General features: G+C 47.1%; 1 protein-coding gene and 1 long non-coding RNA gene across 9 annotated transcripts in view; one reads left to right on the forward strand and one right to left on the reverse strand.

Annotated features, from left to right (window-relative positions):
- Positions 1-24,909, reverse strand: part of GALNT15 (polypeptide N-acetylgalactosaminyltransferase 15) — a 50,275-nt gene that overhangs the window by 22,114 nt on the left and 3,252 nt on the right. For 2 of the 8 annotated variants that reach the window (XM_077991421.1, XM_077991424.1), the window contains one exon: positions 12,125-12,291. Coding sequence is in view for 4 of the 8 variants with exons in the window: in XM_028843656.2 (XP_028699489.2) it covers positions 6,924-7,128; positions 12,125-12,291 (372 nt within the window). In the remaining 4 variants the exon portion in view is untranslated. Of the gene's footprint in view, positions 1-6,923; positions 7,129-12,124; positions 12,292-17,877; positions 17,961-19,078; positions 19,947-24,909 lie in introns of those variants that run through there. The other 6 variants (XM_077991420.1, XM_077991419.1, XM_028843657.2 and 3 more) reach the window with 6 other exon arrangements.
- LOC144339012 (uncharacterized) lies at positions 4,712-7,751 on the forward strand. The gene is made up of 2 exons (XR_013413547.1): positions 4,712-7,226; positions 7,659-7,751. It is a non-coding gene; the product is annotated as an uncharacterized LOC144339012 (long non-coding RNA).

The following is a 24,909-nucleotide window of genomic DNA, read 5'->3' on the forward strand; positions in this document are numbered from 1 at the left end:
AACCTTTCTTCACAGCACTGAGAGATACACAGAGGGGTTCTAGGCTCAGCTCTGCTACTAACGAAGTGTGTCATCTTGAGATACCTGTTATACCTCTCTGGGCCTCAGTTTCCTCATTTGTAGAATGGGAGGTTGAACTACTTCCCACAAAGGCCTTTCTCACCTGCAATGCTCTAGGACTGTGGCTCTTAACTTCTTTTGGGGTCCTTGATCCCTTTGAGATTCAGGGGAAAACTATGGGCCACTCCTGAGTGAAAACTTATATGTCCATGTAAAAACTACTGTGCACGATGTCAGAGAGTTTACGGACCCCTACTCTCAGGTCTAGTTCTTCTTCCTCCTTATAGCATAAAACTTGATTGGCTTGAGAAATCAGGATTTCCAAGCCCTGGAAGTGTCCCTACTGTCAATGCATGCTTATATGAACATGTGGTATCTATAACCAAAGTGCCTGAATCTTGGTTTACTTGCTCGTTTCCTGCCACCGTTGGTGATTTTTAGCCCAATTTTATTTTTATTTTTTATTTTTTTGCACAGGCTGGAGATATAACTGCAGAGTGATATAGGAAATTGACATGGGTCATATACTTTTTAACTAAGTGGGTGTACCAGGAGCTGCTATCCACCTAACCAATATCTCAATCACATTTTCTCCCCCTGGCCTGTCATGATAATTATGTCTTAAATCTGTGCCATGGAATGAATCAGGCCTGAACTTCAGGGTGGCTAGAAGGTATCACTCTAAGAGAAGTGAGATTCCTGGGAGGGGAGATACCAGCCACACTGCGTTTACACTACCATCAAATTCCACCTCTGTTCCATCATCTTGGAGAGAGCCAGGGTGGTCCCACGATTTCATTATCTGCTTTAATCTATGGCTTTAGGTAACTGATATAAGTGTAAGGAGTTGTGGGGTCTATACGTAGAGCAGGGATCTGAATATGCTTTTCCTGCCTCTTTCACATTGTTTCTGCTGGAAGGCAAGGGGAACATAATCCCTCTGGGTCTCCCCTATTTTGGGGGTACCCTGCATTGACCTAAGAAAACTGAGAACCTAGACTGGGGAGGAAATGAAGGTACCCAGAGCCCGTTCCAGAGTCTCCACTTGCTGTGTAATGAATCAGGCAGATGGATAAATTTGGCTATTGGCAAAGCATTTTGTGGAATTTTGGAATCAGGAGCTAGGGAATCGTGTGACTGAATTAGGAAGAAATGCATGAAATTTGCGCCATCTTCAGCAATCAGAAAAGGACAAGAAGGGGACTTGCATTCAAGCATTCCCACAGTCAATTCATCCTAGACCTCTGTGCTGTGTATTTCTTTCTTTTTTTCTGTTTTCTTTTTTTTTTTTTTTTTTTTTGAGATGGAGTCTTGCTCTGTCGCCCAGGCTGGAGTGCAGTGGCGCAATCTCAGCTCTGCCACCAGGTTCACGCCATTCTCCTGCCTCAGCCTCCCAAGTAGCTGGGACTACAGGCACGCACCACAACGCCTGGCTAATTTTTTGTATTTTTAGTAGACTTGGGGTTTCACCGTGTTAGCCAAGATGGTCTCGATCTCCTGACCTAGTGATCTGCCCGCCTCGGCCTCCCAAAGTGCTGAGATTACAGGCGTGAACCACTGCGCCCAGCCTCTTTTTTTAAAAAAATGGTCTCACTCTGTCGCCCAGACTGGAGTGCAGTGGTGCAATCTGGACTCGCCGCAACCTCCACTTCTCAGGCACAAGTGATTCTTCAGCTTCAGCCCCCCGAGTAGCTGGGACTACAGGCATGAGCCACCATACCCAGCTAGTGTGTGTGTGTATGTGTGTGTGTATGTGTGTGTGTATGTGTGTGTGTGTGTGTGTGTGTGTGTGTTGAGAAACGGGATTTCGCCATGTCGTTGAGGCTGGTCTCGAACTTCTGAACTCAGAGTGATCCGCCAGCCTTGGCCTCCCTAAGTGCTGGGATTACAGGTATGAGCCACTGCACTTAGCCTGTGCTGTGTACTTCTTAACAAAGGAGTACAACAGAAGAGAAACATTCATTATGTTTCTCTTTTTGTTTTGTCTTTCTGGAAGCTCAGAGTCACATGTAAAACTTACTTCTAATAACTGTATTACCCCTGACTCCCAATACCCTCTTTTCCTTTCTGAAATCTTCTTTTTCCTCTATTTTAACCGTGTACAACAGTGATTAACCATGAGCCTCCCTGAGTACATTTTGGATAGAGATAAAGAATAAATGTCAATGAATGAAGTGAGGAGTGCTTTCTATTTTGGTCTTTATTCCTATGGACCATAGTGGTTGCCTAAGCAGGGCTAAATTACTGACTCAAAAAGGGTGATTAATTAAAATAAAAAACCCACAGTCTTCTATTCAGCTTTGTGGTTTTGTACCTACAGATGTGTCTGGTGTTCTTGGAAATCATGTAAAGCAAAATAGCGAGACTACCTCGTTTGACTTGGAAGGAGCTGGAAGTGTCTGCTTACTTCATCATTCCCTCACCTGTGAATTGAGTTTTAACCCTCAGGCAGGTACAAGGTTGATCCTGTGTTAAGCCTCTCTAAGTTCCAGGAGATCAAGTGCTTATATTTTAAAAGGCAAACAGAAGGTGTCAAGCTGCCAACAAAGACTGGCTCACTGAAATATGTGAGATCAACGAATATATTACTGTCCAGATATTCAAGAGCTAACTGTAGTTTCAAGCTTCCCATAACCTTTTACCACGATAAAGAATAAGCCCTCATTTATCTCATTCCTTGTTAATTCTCCTGAGCCTGGATGTTCCTCGAGGTCCATGATACGTGAGCCATTTTGAAAGTTCATGCGTATTCTTGGTGTTTGTGGAAAGTCTCTTATACCAGAAGCAGAAGGCTCTGAATTCTCCCTTCCCAGAGCTCTTGCTGCTCAGGTGTGACCGCAGGACTGGCACCAGCTCTAGCAGCAGCAGATATGAGGACGTGTCACGCTGAGGGGTATGAAGTATGATGGTGGCTGGAGAGTTTCCTTGGGGCATCTGAGCTGAAGAAGGCTGCCCCCCCTGGGGGGCCAGGAGGCGTCCTGACCTCCTGCTGCTCCTTGACGCTCGCACACGTGCACACACACACGCACACACACACACACGCACACGCTCGCTCCCCCCACACTCAGACTCTCACATGCTTACACACACACACTGACTCACATGCACAAACACGAGGGGTTCTTACACTGCTTTCCATCATTTAATCCCTCAAAGGGCAGAGTGGGAGGTGTTCTGCTCCCTGCCCCACATTGCTTCTCCCCACAGCAACCCTGGCTGATCCTGAAGGACTGGATGTCTCGCAGATAGGGACCAAACCCATCTTCTAGACCCATCTTCAAGTAAGAGATAACTTGGTCAGCTTCTTGAGATGATACCATCTTTCAGCCCCTTTCAAGACTGTCCCTTTCCCCTTAGAAACCCTCATCCTTCCGGGGCTATGGCCTCCACTGCTTGGCTTGGGTATGAGAGCTGGCGATCAACACAAGGCAGCTGGGAGCTGGATACAACAGCTAGTCTTGATTCCCTTCGTTGTTACTTTGTGTAGAAACTGGCCATCAACCAGCACCTCCCAGGGCCTCCCTAAAATCACTTGCTCATAGGGAGACTCTGTGTAGGGTTGCTATGAACAGTTACAGGAGTTGTGCACTGTGCAACCCAAGAGAACACCTCTAATATCATCGTTACCATAAATTTGCATTTTTATTTTGACAATTTGTGGACAGTTGGCATTAAGATGTCTTACTCTAATAAAATCAGTATGTTATGACCAATTTGCTGATGAATGGGAGTCAGGAGGAATGGTCATGGGGAAAGGATTTCTACCAATTCAAATAAAGTTGCCACATGGCTAGTAGGAACCTGCTAGGCAGGGACAGGGAACAAAGGCTGGTCAGCAGGCTCTGAATTCCTTGGCCAGGGTATGGAGGAGACTACGACTCTTTGAAATAGCTGATTTGTGGCTTATTGCACCATTCACTCACCACTCCTACCCCACCTTTTTTTAAATAAGAGCTCTTAAAGACCCTTTTTTGTCTTTTGGGCACTGTGTCCTCATCTGGTGACAGAATGTCTCCTGACACAAGCCTTGGAGACAGCTGGGCCCCTTTCCTCTCCGTGTGAGGAGCTGTACCAAATGGCTCCCGCAGCTTGGCTTTGCATGAGGCATGTGGGTAACGTCCCTGGGGGAGAAAAGCACACGCTGAATGAGGCTGCTCTCCCTGCCACAGCTCACAGAGCAGCGCCATGTGGAGTGGAGAGAGTGGGACTCAGATACCAGAGGTGGCTTTTCTTCCAGATCCTCACCTGCCAAGGTCTACAAGCTGGACACTGGGGCCCAGAGAAAACAGTGGACAAGAAGCCATGAATGAGGTGTGGAGAGGATGAAAATGTGGTCACATCACACAGAAGAGATGGAACCCAAAGAGAAAGGCAAGCCAGTAACACACCAGGATCAGAGGCCCAGTGAGTGTGTGTGTGTGTGCGGGTGTGGGTGTGTGTTTGTGTGTATGTGTGTGTGTGAGAGAGAGAAAGAGAGACAGAATGAGAGACCAACAGACAGAGAGACAAAGACCATGAGAGAGGTAGAGAGGCAGACAGACAGAGACAGACAGGAGGGGAAAAGAGGAGAGGGGAAGGGCACAGGAAACTAGAATATCTCTTAATCACAAAGGGCTTCCCAGGGAGCCCCATTTTCTTTTTTTCTTTGTAGCCTAGGACACTGAGGTACTGCCATGTCTTTCTCCCTTCACCTAGCTCTGTGAAATGGGCCCCGATGTGAGAAGCAGATACGAGGGACTCACAACAGCAGGTAATACATGTCTCACAACTGGGGTGGGGTTAGGGGTGACTAATATTTCTCCCTGACCAGCTTCTCCAACTCTTAAAAAGAAAGGGTATACAATAAAAAGGGCACTGGACCCAGAGTCAGAAGACCTGACTCTGCCCTTACACATCATGTCACCTCTCTGAGCCTCAATTTCTCCCCCTATAAAACAGAAGCTAAAATACCTGCCTGAGGCATCTCCTGGGGGTCATTAAAGAAAGCATATGAAATAAGTCTGTGAGGGTTATACATACATAAAGTTTAATGATATTAATTACTGCATTTCTAAATGTCTGCATAAAAGCAGCATAGAAAACAGCCCAGCTGTCAAGTGGCTGTGTGACCCTCAGGGGTCTTTTTTACTTTCCTGGAACTCAGGGCTCTCGACAGTGAAATCATGAGGTAGGACAAGAAGATCTTCATGGTCCCTCTGAGAGCCACCTGTCTGTGATAACAGATGGCAATTAGAGGAGAAATGGGCGAGATCAACTTTAGAGTCTGACTCCAGTGATAGACATTGCTGTGATTTCAAGATGGTCCTTTGCATGGAACACAATCAAAACTGGTAGCTTCAGAGGGCTTGTGCATTTTCTTTTCTTTTCTTTTCAGGATGGAGTCCCGCTCTGTTGCCCAGGCTAGAGTGCAGTGGCACGATCTTGGTTCACTGCAACTTCTGCCTGCCAGGTTGAAGTGATTTTCCCACCTCAGCCTCCCGAGTAGCTGGAATTACAGGTGCCCACCACCATGCCCAGCTAATTTTTGTATTTTAGTAGAGATGGGGTTTCACCATGTTGGCCAGGCTGGTCTCGAACTCCTGACCTCAGATGATCCGCCTGCCTCAGCCTCCCAAAGTGCTGGGATTACAGGCATGAGTCACCGCACCTGGCCAGCTTGTGCATTTTCGTGTCCTAGTTCTTGTCCTAGTGCTGAATTTATGTGTGTCTTCTTTTCTTATGAGATGTGAGTCAAGAGGCAATCTGTCTCATGAAACTGGGAAACTGGGCAACATTAATCTGTCTTGATGTCACTTGAGTTCTGATTATTCTTCTTTGTTAAAATGGAATGCTGAACTACTAACAATTTACTTTCTGTCATTTGAAACCGTCTCCATTTGGCAGGATGGTAACTCCTATGTCTCCAGGATTCATTCCGATGTGGTCCAGAAATTTTTTCTTATATTTGATGGATCATCCCGAACTTCAAGTGAGATAATAAACATTCACCATGGGTAGGCGTGAAGGATAGAAGTTATAGGCTTGGTTCTAGCATTGATCCTATCTTGCTGGGCAGCATCAAACAATTATTGATCATGGTTCCACTCTGCTACATGCCTACTTGAGCTCCAAGGGGTATGCCTGAGGTGGTTCAAGGTGGGCCAGCCACCAGGTTTCAGTTTTCCTGGGTGGGATATTCAGACTGAGGGTAATGGTTGACTAGACATGTTTAGGAACTGTTTGTCTTGGGCAAGGAAGCAGGAAAGAGATTGACAGTCAGATGGGGAAGGAGAGCAGAGAAATGATCAAGAAAAATGCTAAGATGCTTGTCTACAGGGTAATGTAATGCAATCCTCTCCAACTTCACATTTCCAAGGACTGGCCTTAGGTAGGAAATTAGGGATCCCTTATATAAACTGGGGAAACAAAGAATGCTGTTGAGTGATCACAGAACCTAATGCTTTCTTTTTACGGGTGAGTAATCTACGGCCTAGTGTAGTTCAGATTTTTTCCCCAGGTTATGTTATAAGCTTGATTAAAATTGCCGAATTTTCACCAAAGTCAATGATAGCCATAGTAAGGTGTTACCCTTATCATGCAATTTAATACAATTTTAAGTATTTGCAACCTCATAGAAGCTGTTCTCTAAGCCTCAGTTTCTTTATCTATAAAACAAGGTAGATGGACTGGAAGACCTCTAACCTCCTTTCCAACTCTAATTCCATATTCTTAAAAGACCTAAACATCTGAAAACCCAAAGGGAATAGATCACTCTCTAATGGAGACTCAGGAATTAATAGGTGGGTTGTTCTGTGAGTGGATGACGCTGTAGACTATTTCTCCCAGTCCCATGTCTTGCTTTGCAAGCCCAGGGAATAAGTTACCTGTCACCAGCTATTCTGCTGAGGAGGGGCTCCAGCCAACCTGGGTGGCACTCGCAGTGGGCATCCATGAAGACCAGCACATCCCCGGTGGCCCTGGTGGCCCCCAGCATCCGGGCCCTGATGGCACCCAGCCTCTTGTTGCTCCTGAGTAACTTCACCCCCTCCAGCCTGGCCACATATTCGCTGAGAGCAGACTTGAGTTGTCCTGGAATCAACAGGGTTGTGGTCAATGGAATGACAAATGCCACAACCGATGAGACTGTGACTAAGATAATTGTCAGCAACTGTCTCTTGGAAGCTGTGGTGAGCACATGGGTCCTAAGAACCAAAAACATGATTACAGTGTGGTTGTTGCTGAGATGTAAGATGCTTCCTTAGGTTGGGGTGGGCCATGATTCTCTGCAGTAAAAACTAGAGGGATGCTGTCAGAAAACCAGGAAAGGGGATAACTTGCTAACATTCTCCAAATACAGCAGCAAGAATGTGGCAGATACTGTTGGTGTCTGATGTGGTTTGGCTCTGTGTCCCCACCCAAATCTCATCTTGAGTGGTAATACCCACAATCCCTATGTGTCGAGGGAGGGACCTGGTGGGAGGTGATTGGATCATGAGGGCAGTTTCCCCCATGCTGTTCTCGTGATAGTGAGTTCTCATGAGATCTGATGATTATATAAGTGTTTGACAGTTCTTCCTCCTCTCTCTCTCTCTCTCTCTCTCTCACTTGCTGCCGTGTAGGACATGCTTCCCCTTCTACCATGATTGTAAGTTTCCTGAGACCTCCCCAGCCATGCAAAACTGTGGGTCAATTAAACCTCTTTTCTTTATAAATTACCTAGTCTCAGGCAGTTCTTTATAGCAGTGTGAGAACAGACTAATAGAGTGTCCTACTCAGATTCCCTGAGCTCCCCTTAACAGTTTTGGTTTGGTTTGCATGTCCCCAGCTGCTATGTGTGCTAACTGAAATCTGAACTCTTCTCTGGAGACTTACCTTGGGGTATTAAAATGGTCTCTGCTGCAGGTGCCAGACAGTCATGCAGGGTGCTGCCCCTGGCCCCAATCATGGTCAATGACTGACCATTGCAGGGTAAAAAGCAAGACAGACCCCACAGTGCAGCCTGCGCTCCAGAGGTCCCCATGGGACCAGGCTATGGCTGGACTTCATCTGAAACCACATCTTTGTTCGGCTCTTCCCTCTGTTTCTTCTGCATCACCCACTCCCCTACAGGTTTCCCCTGAGAGTACACCCTCAAAAAAATCACATGCACATGACTCTCCATCTCAGGCCCTGCTTTCAGGAAACCTGACCTAAAACAGTGGTCAAGGAAGCCAAAGGCAAACGGGTCCATTAAATTTGGCAGCTGCTAGGAGATTAGCGGTGCTGGTCAAAGAGGTCTCATTGCAGTTGATGGGGGAGTCTGCAACACAATGGGTCTGGGAGAGAAAACAGGAGATGCAAAACTGAGACCAAGAGTCCAGACAGTGTTTTAGGAAGGTTGATTCTATAGGGGAAAGGAGAGAAAGAGGCCTAAGAAGAAGGTGATGAAAAGGATGAGAGAAACTTGTCAGGTTTTGTGTTTAAGATAAGAATAACTTGATTGTGTGTGTGTGTGTGTGTGTGTGCGCGTGTCCGTGTATACACATGCCAAGAGGAACAAGCCAGTGGAGATGGAAGGAACAATGTGTTCACAGAGAAGCAGTGGTCTCCATGAAGTCTTGGAAATAGGGAGTCCCCCCAGCCCAGTGGACTAAGATCGCCTCACGGACAGGGGTTGTACCTAATGCATCTCTTCTGCTCCAACCCTTAGTGCAGGGCCTGGCCCACAGTAGGCACTTGGTACATGTGCATTGAACAGAACTGAGCCAAAAAGCAAGAATTTCCCCCCAGTTCCCCAGCCCAGAGGTGGCCTTAACTGTGGATGCAAGTAGCCTGGCTGCTTTGGTAGCTGGATCTCTGGGGAGGCTGGAGAAGGTTAAGGCAGCCCTGCCCGAGAGCGCCCAGCAGACTTTGTACACTCCTTCCCTGGGAATCTGTCTTCGAAGCACCACAGATTTTCTGCAGAGGGAAAAATGTCCTGAGCAGTAGAGGAAAGGAGTCCCAGTCACTGGGCTGTTGCAATTCTCACTGGTAAAATGCTTCGCTGATTTGTTACTTTGTGACTATTTTTCTGGTAAGATTGTCAGCCCTGGTCCACTCCCTAGAGAAGAATCTCTTAGTCAAGCTATTAACATTTCTGAACTCGCATATCTAAAAGGCAGCCCCTCAGTGACATCATTGGCTTTCACATTGCTAAATATAACATATTCCTCACCATTCATTCTCCCCTTCCGCTGTACTGACAGAATTTTGATGTTTCTTGGGGCAGCTAAAAACATGTATCTCCCAAGACTTCCTCTCACTGCTGGCAGCAGCTCTGGTAGAAATAAACTGAATGAGAGGATTCTGGGAAAACTATTATTTTACTATTTTTTTTTTTTCCAAAGAGGACAAACTGGACTGGCCTCTGCCTATCTCTTCTTCACCTTTTTCTATTTGAAATATGTATGTGATGTCCAGAGGTAGAGAAGCTCTGTTGTGATTATGAGGCCAAAACTACCCTCTAAGCATGTTGAAGTGGAAAGCAGATGAAGGTGGGTATCCAATGGCATCGTGGAGCTGTCACACCAATCCTGCATTGCCGCCCTATAAGCTTTCTATACTATAAGGAAAAATAAATCTCTATTCATTGGTTAAGTCACTGCAGCAGGTTTCTGTTCTATGCAGCCAAATACTGATATTCCCACCAAACATTAATTTATGAAGCTCTCCTTGGGCTGACTGCTGGTCTCTGTAGCTATACCTCTAACCCTTGTTAGTATTATGTAGGACAGACTTCTAGCAAGAGAGCTTCAGAATAGACTAAGGAAGAACTTCCGGACTGCAATGGTTGTTTGGCGTTCTCAGTGGGTTTGGAAGCGGGTAAGAGCACCCATGTCTGAGTGGTATAGTTCTCGGCAAAAGCTGGGATGATCCTCAACTCCTTCCTTCCAGAAAACAGCAGAAATACTGACTTCCACTTGTAAAGGGTCATCATGGGCTGGTCATCACAAGCATTTTCTGATTTAATGATTCGGTGTGGGCATTACCACCCCAGAGGAATACCCGGAAGCCCATCTAGCTGATTCTATCACACTACACTATGCCGTCATGACCATCAGCCTGGAAGCCCATCAGGGTGGCTCAGGGCAACCCGCAGCACCTTTTTCTGTCACCGTTTTCCTCAGAGGTAGAGTAGGGTTGATAAGCCCTGCCTCTCTGGGTGGCCAAGATGATTAAATGAAAACAGTGTGCAAGGTGCTGCTTGTCTGGGATCTGGGTCTTGGCAAGCACACAAAGGAGAGGGACCTGCAGAAATGGAACCAGTGCTGGCCTTGGTTGTGGAAAAGGCCTTGCACCCCAGTTGCAACAGGAAATACGGGGCCACTGGATGGAGAGCCAGCCCAGTGGTGAGGGGCAGAAGGGGCGATGGCCAGGAGGGGGCAGCCTAATTGCTTGGCAGGGGGATCCAGATCCCCTCTGGTGGGGCTGCCAGCTCTGGGGTAGCCCATTTCTCTGGGGCCCAGCTCCTCCACTTTCCATACTCCCAAGGGGCACAGACATAACACAGCTCATCAGATGGTGGGGGCCGGACCATAGGTGTGCTCTTGGGCGGACCCTGCCCCACTTGAGGGTTTGGAGAGTCTTGGGGCACTTTTCCAGCCGACCCAGCCCCACAGCTGTTCATTAGTCCTGCCTAATATGCAGCCAGCTGCACCCAGGAACCCCAGGTGTTCTCAGAGCCTCTGGCTAATCTGACTCACTGCTATGGCCAGGCTGGGCCCATCCCTGGAGTGAGGACCGTAGAAAGAACTAACAGAGGCACCTGGCTATCCTAGCCCTTCTCCATCATTCCCCTTAGAAAAACGCAAATGCTCAGCTTCCCTCGGAGGGTTCTGATCTTCCCAGAAGGCCAGGAGGGGTGTCCCTAGGTCATTTATTTGCACCAGAAATGTAGGCTTCAGGCCCAAGCCAAAGACTAGAGCAGAGGTTCTCAAAGTGTGGTCCACAGAAAACAGCAGCATCAGCATCACCTGGGAGCTTGTTAGAAATGCAAACTCGGCCGGGCGCGGTGGTTCAAGCCTGTAATCCCAGCACTTTGGGAGGCCGGGCGGATCACAAGGTCAGGAGATCGAGACCATCCTGGCTAACATGGTGAAACCCCGTCTCTACTAAAAATACAAAAAACTAGCCAGGCGAGGTGGTGGGCGCCTGTAGTCCCAGCTACTCGGGAGGCTGAGGCAGGAGAATGGCGTAAACCCGGGAGGCGGAGCTTGCAGTGAGCTGAGATCCGGCCACTGCACTCCAGCCTGGGCGACAGAGCGAGACTCCGTCTCAAAAAAAAAAAAAAAAAAAAAAAAGAAATGCAAACTCTTCGGCCCCATTCCATCTCCAGAAACTCTGGGGGTGCACCCTGCAGTCAGTATTTTAAAAATCCCACCAGGTGATTCTGATGCACACTCAAGTGTGAGAGCCACTGACCTAGGAGTCAGGTGGGGGCTTCTCTGTCTCCATCTTCCTTTAGGGCTGTCCCTAGTAGCGAGGTTCCTGTGAGAGGAAGCATACAGGCAGCTTCCGCAAGTCTGGCCTCTGGGCCTGACTCTGCTGCTTTTGGCTGACTCTGCTCCAGTCTGCTCTCTTCTCTGGGCCCCAGTTTCCTCCTCTAGAACGTGAGTGGGTCTGTCTAGGCCATGATGAGTTAAGGACCGATGCACATACGTGCGTATGTGTTAAGTGCTGCACCAAGGTCTAGGAGGCAGTCGGCACTCACAACAGGGCTGCCTTGTGTGATTCTTCAGTGTCTTGGGGAGAGGATTATTGGACTGGGTGGGGCCTGGGAGAGAGATCCCCACGGGACCAGGCCGAGGTGATGCTCCTCAAGACCCTCCCCAGGGCTGTTTCACCTGCAGGGCTCCTTCTCCTTCTCTGTCTTGCGGCCCCCACTGCCTTACTGGTTTCCCCTGGTGGCTCTTCATTCGTAAGTTACTTGCCCATGAATCCTCATCTGGAGGTCTGTACTTGGGGAATCTTGCCTAAAATAGTTCCAAACTTCAATCCTTTGCTTGGGAACTCCACCCCGCAGGGGGTGAGGCTCACCCAGGCGAGCCTGGAGGAAAGCCATGGCTACCTTGCTGGCTGAGGTCGTCCACAAGAATGATCTCCTTCAGGAAGGCCCTGGGCACTGTGTCGAGGATGCTGTGTACAGTCCTCAGGAGGGTGGACCAGGCCTCGTCATGGAAACAGAGGATGACACTGGCTGTGGGCAGGCTGTCCTGAGGGTGCTGCTGCAGACACCTGCAGGGAAGAGAGCCAGAGAGCCATGGGGAAGAGAAGCCCACAAGAAACATTCCACACCCTCTAATTCATTTCCCTTGCCCTGGTTGGGGCTGCTCCCATTATATGGCTCTCCTATGGGATCTCTTAAAATTCCCATTTAAAGAGAACCTGTTACGCCCCATAGTGGTGCTGTCCACTATCTCCCAATTCTCAGATCTCAAAAGCTCCTTTATCATTAAATCCAAAGTCCCTCCCATTGCAATTGAGAAGCATTGCCATCGTTCTTAGCAGATGACTGTCCTCATTTGTAAAGTGGGAATGAATGACAATATTATCAACCTCACAGAGCTGTGGTGAGGCTTAGATAGGATGATGCACATAGTTAAGTGTCCAGTAATCTCTAACTGTCATCCATTCAAGGGCAGGGACACCACTTTCTTTATTTTTATGTTCCTACAATCTAGCATAGCACCTGGCACACAATTTTTATATGTTAGCACTTACTATTTTTAAAAATTTAACTTTAAGTTCCAGTATAGATGTGCAGGACTTGCCGGTTTGTTACATAGGTAAATATGTGCCATAGTGGTTTGCTTACAAAAGGCACTTTCTTTTTTTCTTTCTTTTTTGAGACGGAGTCTAGCTCTGTCGCCCAGGCCGGAGTGCAGTGGCACGATCTCGGCTCGCTGCAAGCTCCGCCTCCCGGGTTCACGCCATTCCCCAGTAACTCCCGAGCCTCCCGAGTAGCTGGGACTACAGGCACCTGCCACCACACCAGGCTAATTTTTTGTATTTTCAGTAGAGACGGGGCTTCACCATGTTAGTCAGGATCGTCTCAATCTGCTGACCTCGCGATCTACCCGCCTTGGTCTCCCAAAGTGCTGGGATTACAGGCATGAGCCACCCGCGCCTGGCCCAAAAGGCACTTTCTTAAGTTTCTGAAGCGCCTGTTTCTGGGTTGCAGCTGCTGCTCAAACCATGTTCCTCCTCAGAGGGACATCTGAATAGGAGCCATCTCAAGGACCCCAAACTTCGGACACCTAAAGGCATCTGTGAGGTGGAACTGCAGGCAGAGTGACAACCAGGCTGAGGCTGGCCCTGTCTGAGGGAAACACCTTCCAAGAGGTGTCAGCTCACGCTGCTCGCTAGCCTGGTACCAGCCTAAGAAAGGCGGAAAACTCTCAATGCACAGGAAACCTGTGTGGGACTCTCAGGGCAAAATCCTGTGGAGAGAGGGAGAATTGAGTCTAGGTAATGGTAAACGGAATTCCTAAATAATTTTTAAAAACACATAAACATCTCATAAATTAGCTATTTTGTTGGTTTATAAATTTATAAGCTATTCATTTCCATAAATGATTTGAAGCCCCTCACAAAAAAACACACACGATACAAATACTTAAAATGATGGTAAAATAAAAATAAGGAGGAAAAGTCAGGAGCTGAGGAATATAAGTAAATGTAGAAAGTCAGCATTTGGAGAAAGAACATAAATATATAGGTTATAAGGGCCTAGGTATTTCTAGAATGGATTTAAATTTGACTCTGAGATTCCTGGTAGCCAAAGTAAAATGTTCATTTCGCAACAGAATGATCACCATTAGAAAAGTGACAGACAAGGTTTTTTGAGGAAAGCAAAACTCTTTCTAGTAATTTTTTTCTTTCAATTACCACTTTACCACTTTTTATTTTGAAATAGTTTAAGACTGACAAGAAATTGCCAAAATAGTACAGAGAGTCCCTGTGTTCCCTTTACCCAGCTCCCTATAGTGAGAATATCTTACCATTCACAGTAAGCAAAACCAGGAATCCGACATGGTTCAATACTGTTAACTCAAATATCACATTCATTTTGAAGAGAAGATTTAACACCCATCTAATACTTATTTGAAAGAGAAATTCCTATGAACTTGAGAAAGAAATCCCTAAATGCATGGCAGCATTCTAAGAACCATCCTTAAAACAAACAAAATAATGAACTTTTATAGTTTGAATTCAGGGCTGTTCAAATAACATGTCCAAAATGGAACCAAAAAAACCCAAACTATTACTTGGGTTTATTGCCGGGAGACTGGCTATTTGCCAACTGAGATAGGAAAGGAGTCTGGGGACAGAGAGACCTGGGTTTGGAATTCCTGTGGGGGCAATTTAATAGTTTACCAAAGTCAGTCCCGTCTGCTCCAAGAACAGAGCACAGCTATGCCTGCCAGCCATGCCTGACTCCTTTCTCTGTCTCAGTTCATAGACTATGAGAATTGGAAACAATACAAGTGTGTGGTATGCACACACATGTGCACGTGTGTGTGTGTATGTGTGTGTGCATCCTTGCAGTAAGATGGTCAAAAGAACTTAGACTTCGGAATCAGATATATTTAGATTTGAATGTTCACTCTGTTGCTTCCTAAGTTTCCTTGGGTAATTCACTCAATATTTATAGGTATCAGTTTCCTCATTTGGAAGGTAAGGGTAACCATAATTACCCTTTAGGCCCACTGAGAGAATCAAAGAATAATAATAGGCACCCAATAGACAGTGACTGTTTTAGAGCTATCTTCCAAAAAGACACAAATGTAATTAGTATGAATGTTATATTTATGATCATCTTTGCAAATTATAGCTATCTTTAAACAACTATTCTACAGTATAGTATGAGACATCTACTGAACTGCTTTCAAGTTTGGGTTTCCCAACAGTTTCCACTTTAGAGCTTTTGGATATAGAATATACTAGAAGTGACATTCGAGAACTCCCAAGATGAAGCCTCAAGGCCTTCCACTTGCTGTCATGAGATGCCACGTAATGAAACCAATGTAGCCTAATAGAGGATTAGAGGTTGCTTGAAGAAAAACTAAAGTGCCCCAGCTGAGGACCAGCATCAGCTGCCAGGTCTGAGAGCGAGGCCATCTTAGTATTCAGTGCAGTCAGCAGCCCTCTGACGGTTATCACATGGGTGAACTCAGGGGGGATCAGCAGAAGAACTGCCTGGCTGAGTCTGGTCCAAATTATACAACCATAACATAGAAATGGTTGTTTCAAATCACTAATTTTTTTTTTTTGTTTTGTTTTGTTTTTTTTTTGTTTGAGACGGAGTCTTGTTCTTCTGCCCAGGCTGGAGTGCAGTGGCATTATCTCAGCTCACTGCAACCTCCACCTCCCAGGTTCAAGCGATTCTCCCACCTCGGCCTCCTGAGTAGCTGGGATTACAGACGTGCACCACCATGCCTGCCTAATTTTTGTATTTTTTGTAGAGATGGGGTTTCACCATGTTGGTCAGGCTGGTCTTGAACTCCTGACCTTGTGATCCACCCACCTTGGCCTCCCAAAGTGCTGGGATTACAGGAGTGAGCCACCACACCCGGCCTGAAATCACTAATGTTTTAATAATATTTTTATTGAGATATAATTCACATACCATAATGTCCACCCTTATAAAGTGTACAATTCCATGGATTCAAGTATAAAGGTGGGCAGCCATCACTACTATCTAATTCGAGAACATTTACAACACCCCACCCAAAAACCTACTACCCATTGGCAGTCAGTTTCCGCTGCTACCGCAACTACCACAGCACATGGCAACCACTAACCTATTTTCTGTCTTTATAGACTGGCCTACTTTGAACACTTCATATGAATGAAATGACATAACATGTGGCCTTCTGTGACTGATTTCTTTCACTTAGCATAATGTTTTCAAGCTTCATCATATTGTAGTCTGTATCAGTACTTCATTTCTTTTTACTGCCCAATATTTCCTTGTTTGAATATACCACATTTTGTTTGTCCATTCATCAGTTGATGGACATTTGGGTTGCTCCTATTTTGACTTATGTTATGACTCATGCCACTATGAATATTCAGGTATAAGTTTTTGAGTGAACATGTTTTTAATGTTCTTGAGTATATACCTAGGACTGGTATAACTAGTCATATGATAGCTCCATGTTTAACATTTTGGGGGAACTGCCAAACTGTTTTCTAAAGCAGTTGCACCATTTTATAGTCCCACCAGCAATGTGTGAGTGTTCCAATTTCTCCACATCCTCGTCAGCACTTGCACTGTCTTTTACTTCAGCCATCCTAGTGGGAGTAAAATGACATCTCATTGTGGTTTTGATTTGTATTTTCCTACTGACGAATGATTTGAGCATCTTTTCATGTGCTATTGACCATTTTTAAGTCTTCTTTGAAGAAATGTCTATTCAAATCCTTTGCCCATTTTAAAATGGAGTGTTTTGTTGTTTAATTGTTGGGTTGTAAGGGTTCTTTTTGTATTTTGGATACAAATCTCCTATCTAATATAGGACTTACAAACATTTTCTTCTACTCTTGGATGGTCTTTTTCACTTTCTTGATGACATCCTTTGAAGCACCAAAGTTTTAAAAATATCTCTTTTTTAAAATCTACCAAGTTTTGATAAGGTGCATAATACAGCACTAGATCATGGACACACTTTCCCATTTTTAAGATGAGGAAACTAGAGCCCAGAGAGCTTAAATGACTGGTTTAAAGTTACACAGCAAATAACTGATAGTATACTGCCATCTATCTATCTATCTATCTATCTATCTATCTATCTATCTATCTATCTATCTAACTATCTATCATCTTTCTATCTATCTATCACCATCTTGGACTATAACGCTAGCAGAATGTTCTGGATTCAGAGTCATAAAGGGACAATGATGGAGGGTTATTTGAAAAACATGCTATCCATTAGTTCCTCCACACATTCTGCACTGTCTACGCTGATTCCTTCAGGTCTTCGAAAGGCAACTTACTTGACCCCACTGTCTTGGCTGCCTTACAAATGTGCTTACAGGGAGTCATGCTTGTCATCGCGCTCCCAGCTTTCATTAGGGGACAATACCAGAATCACTTTTAGGAAACCAGCTCTCCATTACCGAGGGAACCTATTGAGGACGTTGTCCCCCTGTCACTTCTTATCCTCACTCTGATGCTTTGGAAGAAAAGTCCTTGCAGATATAAGTGCCACAAAATACTTTCCTTCATCTGAGCAACTGGTGTGCTTCCTCCTCATGAAGAAGACAAATAAGAGTATCGTCTTTTTTTTATTTTTCAGTGTGGCTGCCAGGAAGCTCAGAGTAAGGAAATAGGATATTTATTCATTGAGGAGGCTGTAGACAGGCCCGCCTATTTTCATTGTGATTTTCTCTTTAATCTTCACCTTCCATCTCTCTATCAAGTCATTTAACAGGTATTTATTGACAGCCTATTATGTGTTAGGACGGAAAGATGACTGAAATAGACACGATGCCTGAAGCACAATCTGTGGTGCCCCTGCCCATATCCTCTTGGGCCATCTCATTATAATACAGGATGGCCCAACTTCTAATGGCCCTAAGGCTTTCTCTGACTGACCAGTGTGATTTCCCCAGTCAGAGCATCCCTGAAGAGCTGGAAAATTAACCCCTACCCCACTCCAGTGAGCTGTGCTCAGCCAGTGATTGAAAAGAGTTGGTTTATTAAACACCCAGCACCCTCACATTCCTCTAAGGGCAGAGGGTGGGAAGCACTGAAATGCGTGCATGTTCCACACTGTCTCCAAGGGTTGAGCTCCAGCTGCCCACAGAGGTAGCTACCTTGAACACACGCCTCCCTCGGGGGCTGCCTTCTAGTCTCTGCTCCACTTTCCTGGGCCCCTACCCGTGCTTCTTGGGATAACCTGCAAAATAAAGGCTTCTTTCAGGATCTTCTCCGGGGGAAATCTAAACTAAGATAGCCCCTAATAGCATGGAGTTTCTATTCTATTAAACATAACCAAATCATTATTCAGCAGCTGTAGTGAGGCGTTCTGGAGGTAGGCACATGAAATCAAAGTTGAGACCTGAAGGGTGGGTAGGACCCAGCCCAGAGAGAGAGTACAGGTGAGGAATGGCATGCCTGGCAGGTGTCACAGCCTCTGATAAGGCCCAGAGGTGGGAAGGGGCTGGCATGTACCAGAAACTGAAGGAAAGACGTTCATAGCATTGCTGAGCCAACCAATGAGGCAGGGCATGGCAAAGGCTCTTGAACATCGTAAAGCAAGGCCCCAAGTGACTAGGGACTTACGCAGAGGATCCAGGAAGAAATGTTTGTTTTTATTGTTAAATAATGAGGCTAATTTCTCTGTGCTTCCACGAAATATCCGGTGAATATTTTACTATCTCGGTTTGTATGTGTCGCTCAAGTGTCCAAAACCCCACCCCTGACCTCCTTTGTTCATCCTCTGAGTGGGAGCAGCGGGACAGGAACGACCAAGGGCTTTGGAATCAAATCAACCCGGGTTTAATCCCTAATTAGCCAACGCAGGGATGTTGATACCTTTCTCCAGCCCAGGGGTGTGTCCTGGATTAAAAGGGATTATCTTAGCCTAGGAGAGCTGTTCTGCAGGCTAGCTTTTTATCTTCACACTCCAAGATCAGAGGAGTCTGGTGTCTTGTGTTTACACACAGATGCACACCCTCTTTTCACGCAGCCCCAGGATCCCCTGTGAACTTGGAAATGCATTTGGATGATGGCTCTGAAGAGAATGAGTCACAGCATTGCACCAGATGGCCTGGCTGTAGTGCTGACGCTCTTCCCTCCCTCCCCTTGCCTGGCCAGGGTAGAAAGATTGCTGCCAGGTTTCCTAAAGCTGTTTTGGGGATACTGACTCCCAGTTCCTATCAAATCAGTGGAGGCTCCCACTCGGGTAGGCTTCTCTATCTCAGCCCTGATCCCTCTGATGTATCAGCCCATTTGCTTGTCTGCATCCCCCAGTGCACCCCAAGCTTCTTGGGGTTGGGGCTGGGTATTGCTTACCTTCTTACTTCTGATAGTTGTTAAATAAATATTTGTTCACTGAAGGAAGAAAGACGCTGATCTTGTTCTCAGGAAGTGTGCAAGCTGGTTGTCAAGATTAACAGGGGAGTAATCCCACAGAGCCAAGTTCCTACATTACAAGAAAACCCCAGCTTGCCTGTAATTGGTGGCACTTATCTTGGGAGCACCACACCAACGTCTAGGCCAGGCCTGAGGCTGCTGGGCTGGGACGCAGTCTGGAGCTGAGCCATTGGAGGAATAGATGAAAAAGCTTGCAGACAAGAGAGATGGGAGCAAAGGGCTGGAGTCTGCAGTGGAGGCTGATGCTGCCAGCCTGTCATTCTCCATCAGTGGACAGAGGTCACAAGGTACATGCCATCCCCTTCTCTTTGTGCGGGTTCTCCAAAGTCCCACAGCTCACTTCCGGGGGTTCAGGGGATCCTTGGCTTGCTCTGATCCTGGCCCCTACCTCTGAATCAGAGACAGGCACAGACTGGGAGTCACTGGTCTGAACACTGACCAGAGGCCTATGAAGCATCCTGGAGCCATAGTTCCACCTCTACAGGGACAGCCTCCCCGGGCTAGTGGCCAGAGACACCTGCCAGATCCTCCATCTCGAGAAGTGTGAGCTTTAGACATGCAAAAAGTGAGCAGTTGATAGCAGGTCATAGAGCAGACAGTAATCCAAAGACGGGGTGGTAGAAGCCAAGAGGTAGCTCAGTGCCTCTCCGGTGTCCATATGCCCTTGAACCACCCAGGACCTCATGAAATGCAGACTTAGGTCAAGTAGGTCTAGGGTGGGGCCTGAGATTCTGCATTTCTGGTGAGCTCCCAGGTAATGCTGATGCTGTTGGTTCCTGGACCACAGCTAGAGTAGAAGGCAGTGGTTGTTAGTGACAAGACAATAGGAGGTGAGCTGACAGATATACAGAATACTTGGCCAGGTGCTGGGTCCCCTGTTACTGCAGGATGTCAGGAAGACTAAGTCCCCAAAGGAACTATGGACCGTGGGTCTCCCTCCTGCCCACCTCCTTCAGCCTTGTCTGGACGGTTCCCTGTTCCTTACTTACTTCCTGTGTAAACTTACAGTAACTCCATCACCTTAAGTGACTTGAGCATCTCTGTTCTTAGTCACCTAAAGAGCCCTAAGCAGTGGTCCTTAGCCTGGCTACACATTAGAATCACTTAGAGAGTGAATTCCTGTAAATCACATTTACTTGGTCTGGGTGGGAGCCTTGGCATGACGATTCATTGGTTCTAATGTGAGTGGGGCCGTGAACCACTGGCCTCATAATGGCGCTCAAACTTTAACATGAGTGGAAATCACCTACGGATCCTGTTAGAACAGCGATTTCATCTAGTAGGTTTAAGTGGGGTCTGAGGGGTCTGCATGTCTGAGGCTGCAGGTCTGAGGACCACACTATGAGTGGCACTGGAGTAAATAATATCAATTCCCCTCACTCCAGGACAAGGTACAGATTAGCCACATCTAATCTAACCCCCAAGGCCAGCTGGGTTTGTGCTAAAGTGCAGAGCAAGATCCTACCACACTTGCTACGGTGAGTGCATTTGACCCAAAAAAGGGTGATATGTACTCAGCATTGTCTACACTGCAACCCCACTGAGGGGTAATGGATCCAGAATGGAGGTCTAGAGGAGGTACTGCCTCTGCTGCGGCCACGGTGGACTGGAGGGCTGGAAGCTTGGTGTTTGTGGCATCCCTTCATGACTCACAGCCGGGCCCCATAGGCACCACTCACACTGCCCATACTGGGTTGTCTGCCCTCTCTTGGGGGGGGAATTGAGCTGAGCTCCAGCCCCAGGTCTCAAGCCCAGCCTGTTCCTGTTCCTGTCCCTCATCCCGAAGGGCATGTCTACCCTCTTGGATTTACTGATGCCCTGTCAGCTGCCTCCTTCCTCTTTTGCAGGCCAGGCTATCAGAGCCAACAAGGGGTGTGGGGAGTTATCTTGGGGTGAATCACGGCCTGGCAGGACAGAGGCTTTGCAGGGAACTGAGTGGACCCTGCGTGGATTGCAACACCATCTTCTACTTGACAACAAAGCTGCAGCCAAGGCGATTCTCCCGCCCCTGCCCTTCCCTCTGACCCCATGCCCATTATGGCCTCTGGGACGGGAAGTGGGGAACAAAGGAGAAAATACCCCTCCCAGCTCTCCCCACTGGCTGTGAAGAGCCATTGACCACCTGGGGCCTTGCAGCCCTGGTTCTCAGCCCGGCTGCATGATAGAACCACCTGGGGAGTTTTAAGATCTTGATGCCCAGGCCTCACCCCAGACCAACTAAATAGAAATCCTTGGAAGTGGAGCATGAGTATGAATAGTTTTTAAGACTTTCCAGATAATTCCACTGTACCTGCACATTTATGATGATTCAGCAGCCTCCAGGGCCAGAAAATAACTTTTCAGTCAGAGAAAGGACAGCAATGTGATATCCACAGCTCCATTTTTCTCCATCTCTCCAACTTACTCCTACGCCATTTACTCAAGAATATGATAAGGGCAACTTCTGTTTGGACTTAATACACAGGGAAGATCATCACATGTTGTATCTCATTTTCTCTACAACCTTATGCAAGGGTGTTATTATTATCCCATTTTACAGTTGAGGAACTGAGGCTCAGAGAGGTTGAGTGACTTGTACAAGGTCACACAGTAACAGGTGGTACCAGGATTCAACCCCAGGTCCACAACTGTTTAATCACAGCTATGGGTACATAAACCAGGGAAACACAGGCTGAACCATAAAGGCAAGTTAAAAGCAGGTAGCACACAGCCAGCTACCACTGAGCTGACATTTATGTTTGAGGACAAACCCCCGGGGCCATGAGGGAGCTGTTCCTCTCTGCTCTCTTCTCTATTTTCTGACTCTAGCATTGCTTCCTACATGGAAACTTCCCAAACTCTACCAGCTCTCCACTCGCTTTCTTTACCTCTAGTTCCCCAGACTATCTAGCATCAGCTTAAAAAAATTCCGATTACTGGGCTCCAACTCAGAACTCTGGAGCATTGCCAGTGAGGGGGTCTGAACATCTCTATGTCTTTAACAAGCAATTACGTCTTTAACAAGTGAGGGGGGTTGGGTGTGCACATACGTTTGGGAAGTCACGGTGTAACTCCTTGCTGTTGAAAAATGTGCTCCGTGGGCCAGCAGTGCTGGTGCCACCTTGCAGTGCCTTTGATAGAAATGGAGCATCTGAGGCTGCCCTCCTGACCTGCTGAATTTGACTGCATTTTAACAGGATGCCTAGATCATTCACACGCACCTTAAAGTCTGAGGAGCCCTGCTGTGGCCAGTCTGTTTGGCATAAAGAGTGTGCCTTAGAGCAGAGGTTCTCAAAGTGTCTCTGGATCGGCAGTACCAGGAGTACCAGGAGTTACTGGAATGTTGAATTTGAAATTCAAATGTTGAATTTGCATTTGCATACGATCTCCACCCTCCCCCCAGGGTGACAGGACTCTTCTCCTACCCCTTTAAATCTGGGCCACATTACAACACATAAGAGAAACAGCCACATGTTAAGCGCCTGCTGTATGCGGGCCCTGCACGCTGCTTTCCCACCAGGACCAGACAAGCCCCTCTGGCTCAGGGGTAGGAGAAGAGTCCTGTCACCCTGGGGGGAGGGTGGAGCAGCAGTACCAGGAGTTTGCAGAAATGCAAATGTTGAATCTCACACCCACTGGATCAGAAACTATAGGATTGGAGGCCAGGAATCTGTATTTTAACAAGCCCTCTAGGTGTTCTGATGCACACTCAAGTTCGTCCCTAGATGTAGAATATAAAGCACTGGCTCACTCAGCAGCCTCTTTGATCCTAGGAATCCATTGTCCCTGCACTGGGTGCCAGGATGATCAAAGGAAAGCTGGGGCCTGGAAGAACTTTGAAAGCCATCCATGCTACAGGAGGCTAAATGGGCAGGGCTTGTTCCTCCCGCCCCTTCTTTGACAGCAGCTTTCAAGGGCTGAGTTAATGCCGTTCCTGTTTGTGGTTCCATCATGGGCTCCTGTCTATTTTGCCTGAGTATTCATTCAGTTTTATCCCCACCTCTGCCCTGAGGACCCTCCCTTTCCCACAGCACAACCATTTCATTGAGTTTGATCTGTTCCTGTAAAGAATGGATTGGTTAGTGTGCACGGATTTACATTTCCCCTAATGATACAGTGCTGTAGGCCGCCTTCTGTGCCTTACTTTTTCACTCAGCAGGGGATTTTTAAGGTCTCCCTTCACTGTTGAATGTACCCAGAGTCTGTTGCTTCTAACTCAGGCTGAGTATCTCATAGGGTGCACCCAGCTCCTCTTGCCCTGTGACGTGACACCCAGGTGGTTTCCAGCTCCTCCACACCACCAAGGATGCTGTGATAAGCATTTCCCCAAGTGTCTCCCCATGGACCCGTGTGAGTTCTCCCCATTCTAAGAAGAAAAAACTTGAAACACTTCCAGCCCATGTAACTTGCCCAGTCTCTGATCTGGAGAGTAGCAGACTTGCAAAGTGTAGCGTAGTGGTTAAGAGTGTGACTTTGGTGTCAGACTCACCCGGTCAGATAACCTGGCACCAGTCCCTCCATCTTTCTGTGCCTCAGTTTCCTCATCTATGAAATGAAACCTACCTTATAGGTTTTCTACGAAGAGCTGAAAACAAAAACCACTTAGCAGAGCCTCTAGCACATAGTAAGTGCTCAGTAAAGGCTCACGATAATTTTGCCTCTCTTTTCAGAGACTGTCTTTTGACCTCTTTTCCACTGATATTTTTCTTTTTTGTTCTTGCATCATTCGTACTTATCCTCAAATGCCACCTATTCAAACTGACCTCCAGAAATGACCCTAGAGGTACTCAGAAAAAAGCCTGTGGCCTGGGCAGGGGTGAAAGGACAACAAGCAGAGCTAGTTTGGGCCTTCGGGTGTAGCAACTGAGCCAGAGGGGCTTGTCTGGTCCTGGTGGGAAAGCAGCGTGCAGGGCCCGCATACAGCAGGCGCTTAACATATGGCTGTTTCTCTTACGTGGTGTAGTGTGGCCCAGATTTAAAGGGGTAGGAGAAGAATCCTGTCACTCTGAGGGGAGGGTGGAGATCGTTTGCCTTGCTTTGCAGGAACTCTCTTGTGTACGCCGGCGAGGAATCCAGGGAAGGGAAGGCGCCAGAGCTTGAACCGCAGACTGGAGAGGGGAGTCTGCGGCCAAGGCCTGGGCTGCGCAGGCCGCACGCCCCAGTCGGGGCCAGCAGAGGGCGCTGAGCACCTCCGCACAGGGCTGGCGGCCGTTCCGTGAGAACCCTGGCAAGCTGGGGATTGGAGAATCCAATCATCTCCCTTCGCAGGGGTTGAGGAGTTTCCTCCCAACTGCCTGGGACTTTCAGTGCTAAAATCTGGGAAGTCTCAGGCGGCAAGTCAAGACGAGTTGGTTACTCTGGCTGGAAGAAGCAACCACTGAAGTGTTGCACACACACATAAGCACACAAGTGCACATCAAACACACACAACACAAAATGTACCCAGACTTGCACCACGCACCTCACAGTGCACATCACACACTCATGAACATCACACTACATGCATAACACACACAACATGCTTGCACACATACACATGTATCACTCACACCACACACATTTATAACATACATGCAACACACAAAGAATACATACACACACGTACCACAAAAACATGTGAAACAAACACTACACCACACACAGGCACGGTACATGCACAGTACATGTGCACATCACAGCACATGCACAAGATACACAATACACACGAATTACACCCATGCACACTACACACACAGCACATAAAAATTACGTGCACAGCACACACACCACAA

Source organism: Macaca mulatta, chromosome 2, assembly GCF_049350105.2.
Source record: "Macaca mulatta isolate MMU2019108-1 chromosome 2, T2T-MMU8v2.0, whole genome shotgun sequence".
NCBI lineage: Eukaryota > Metazoa > Chordata > Mammalia > Primates > Cercopithecidae > Macaca > Macaca mulatta.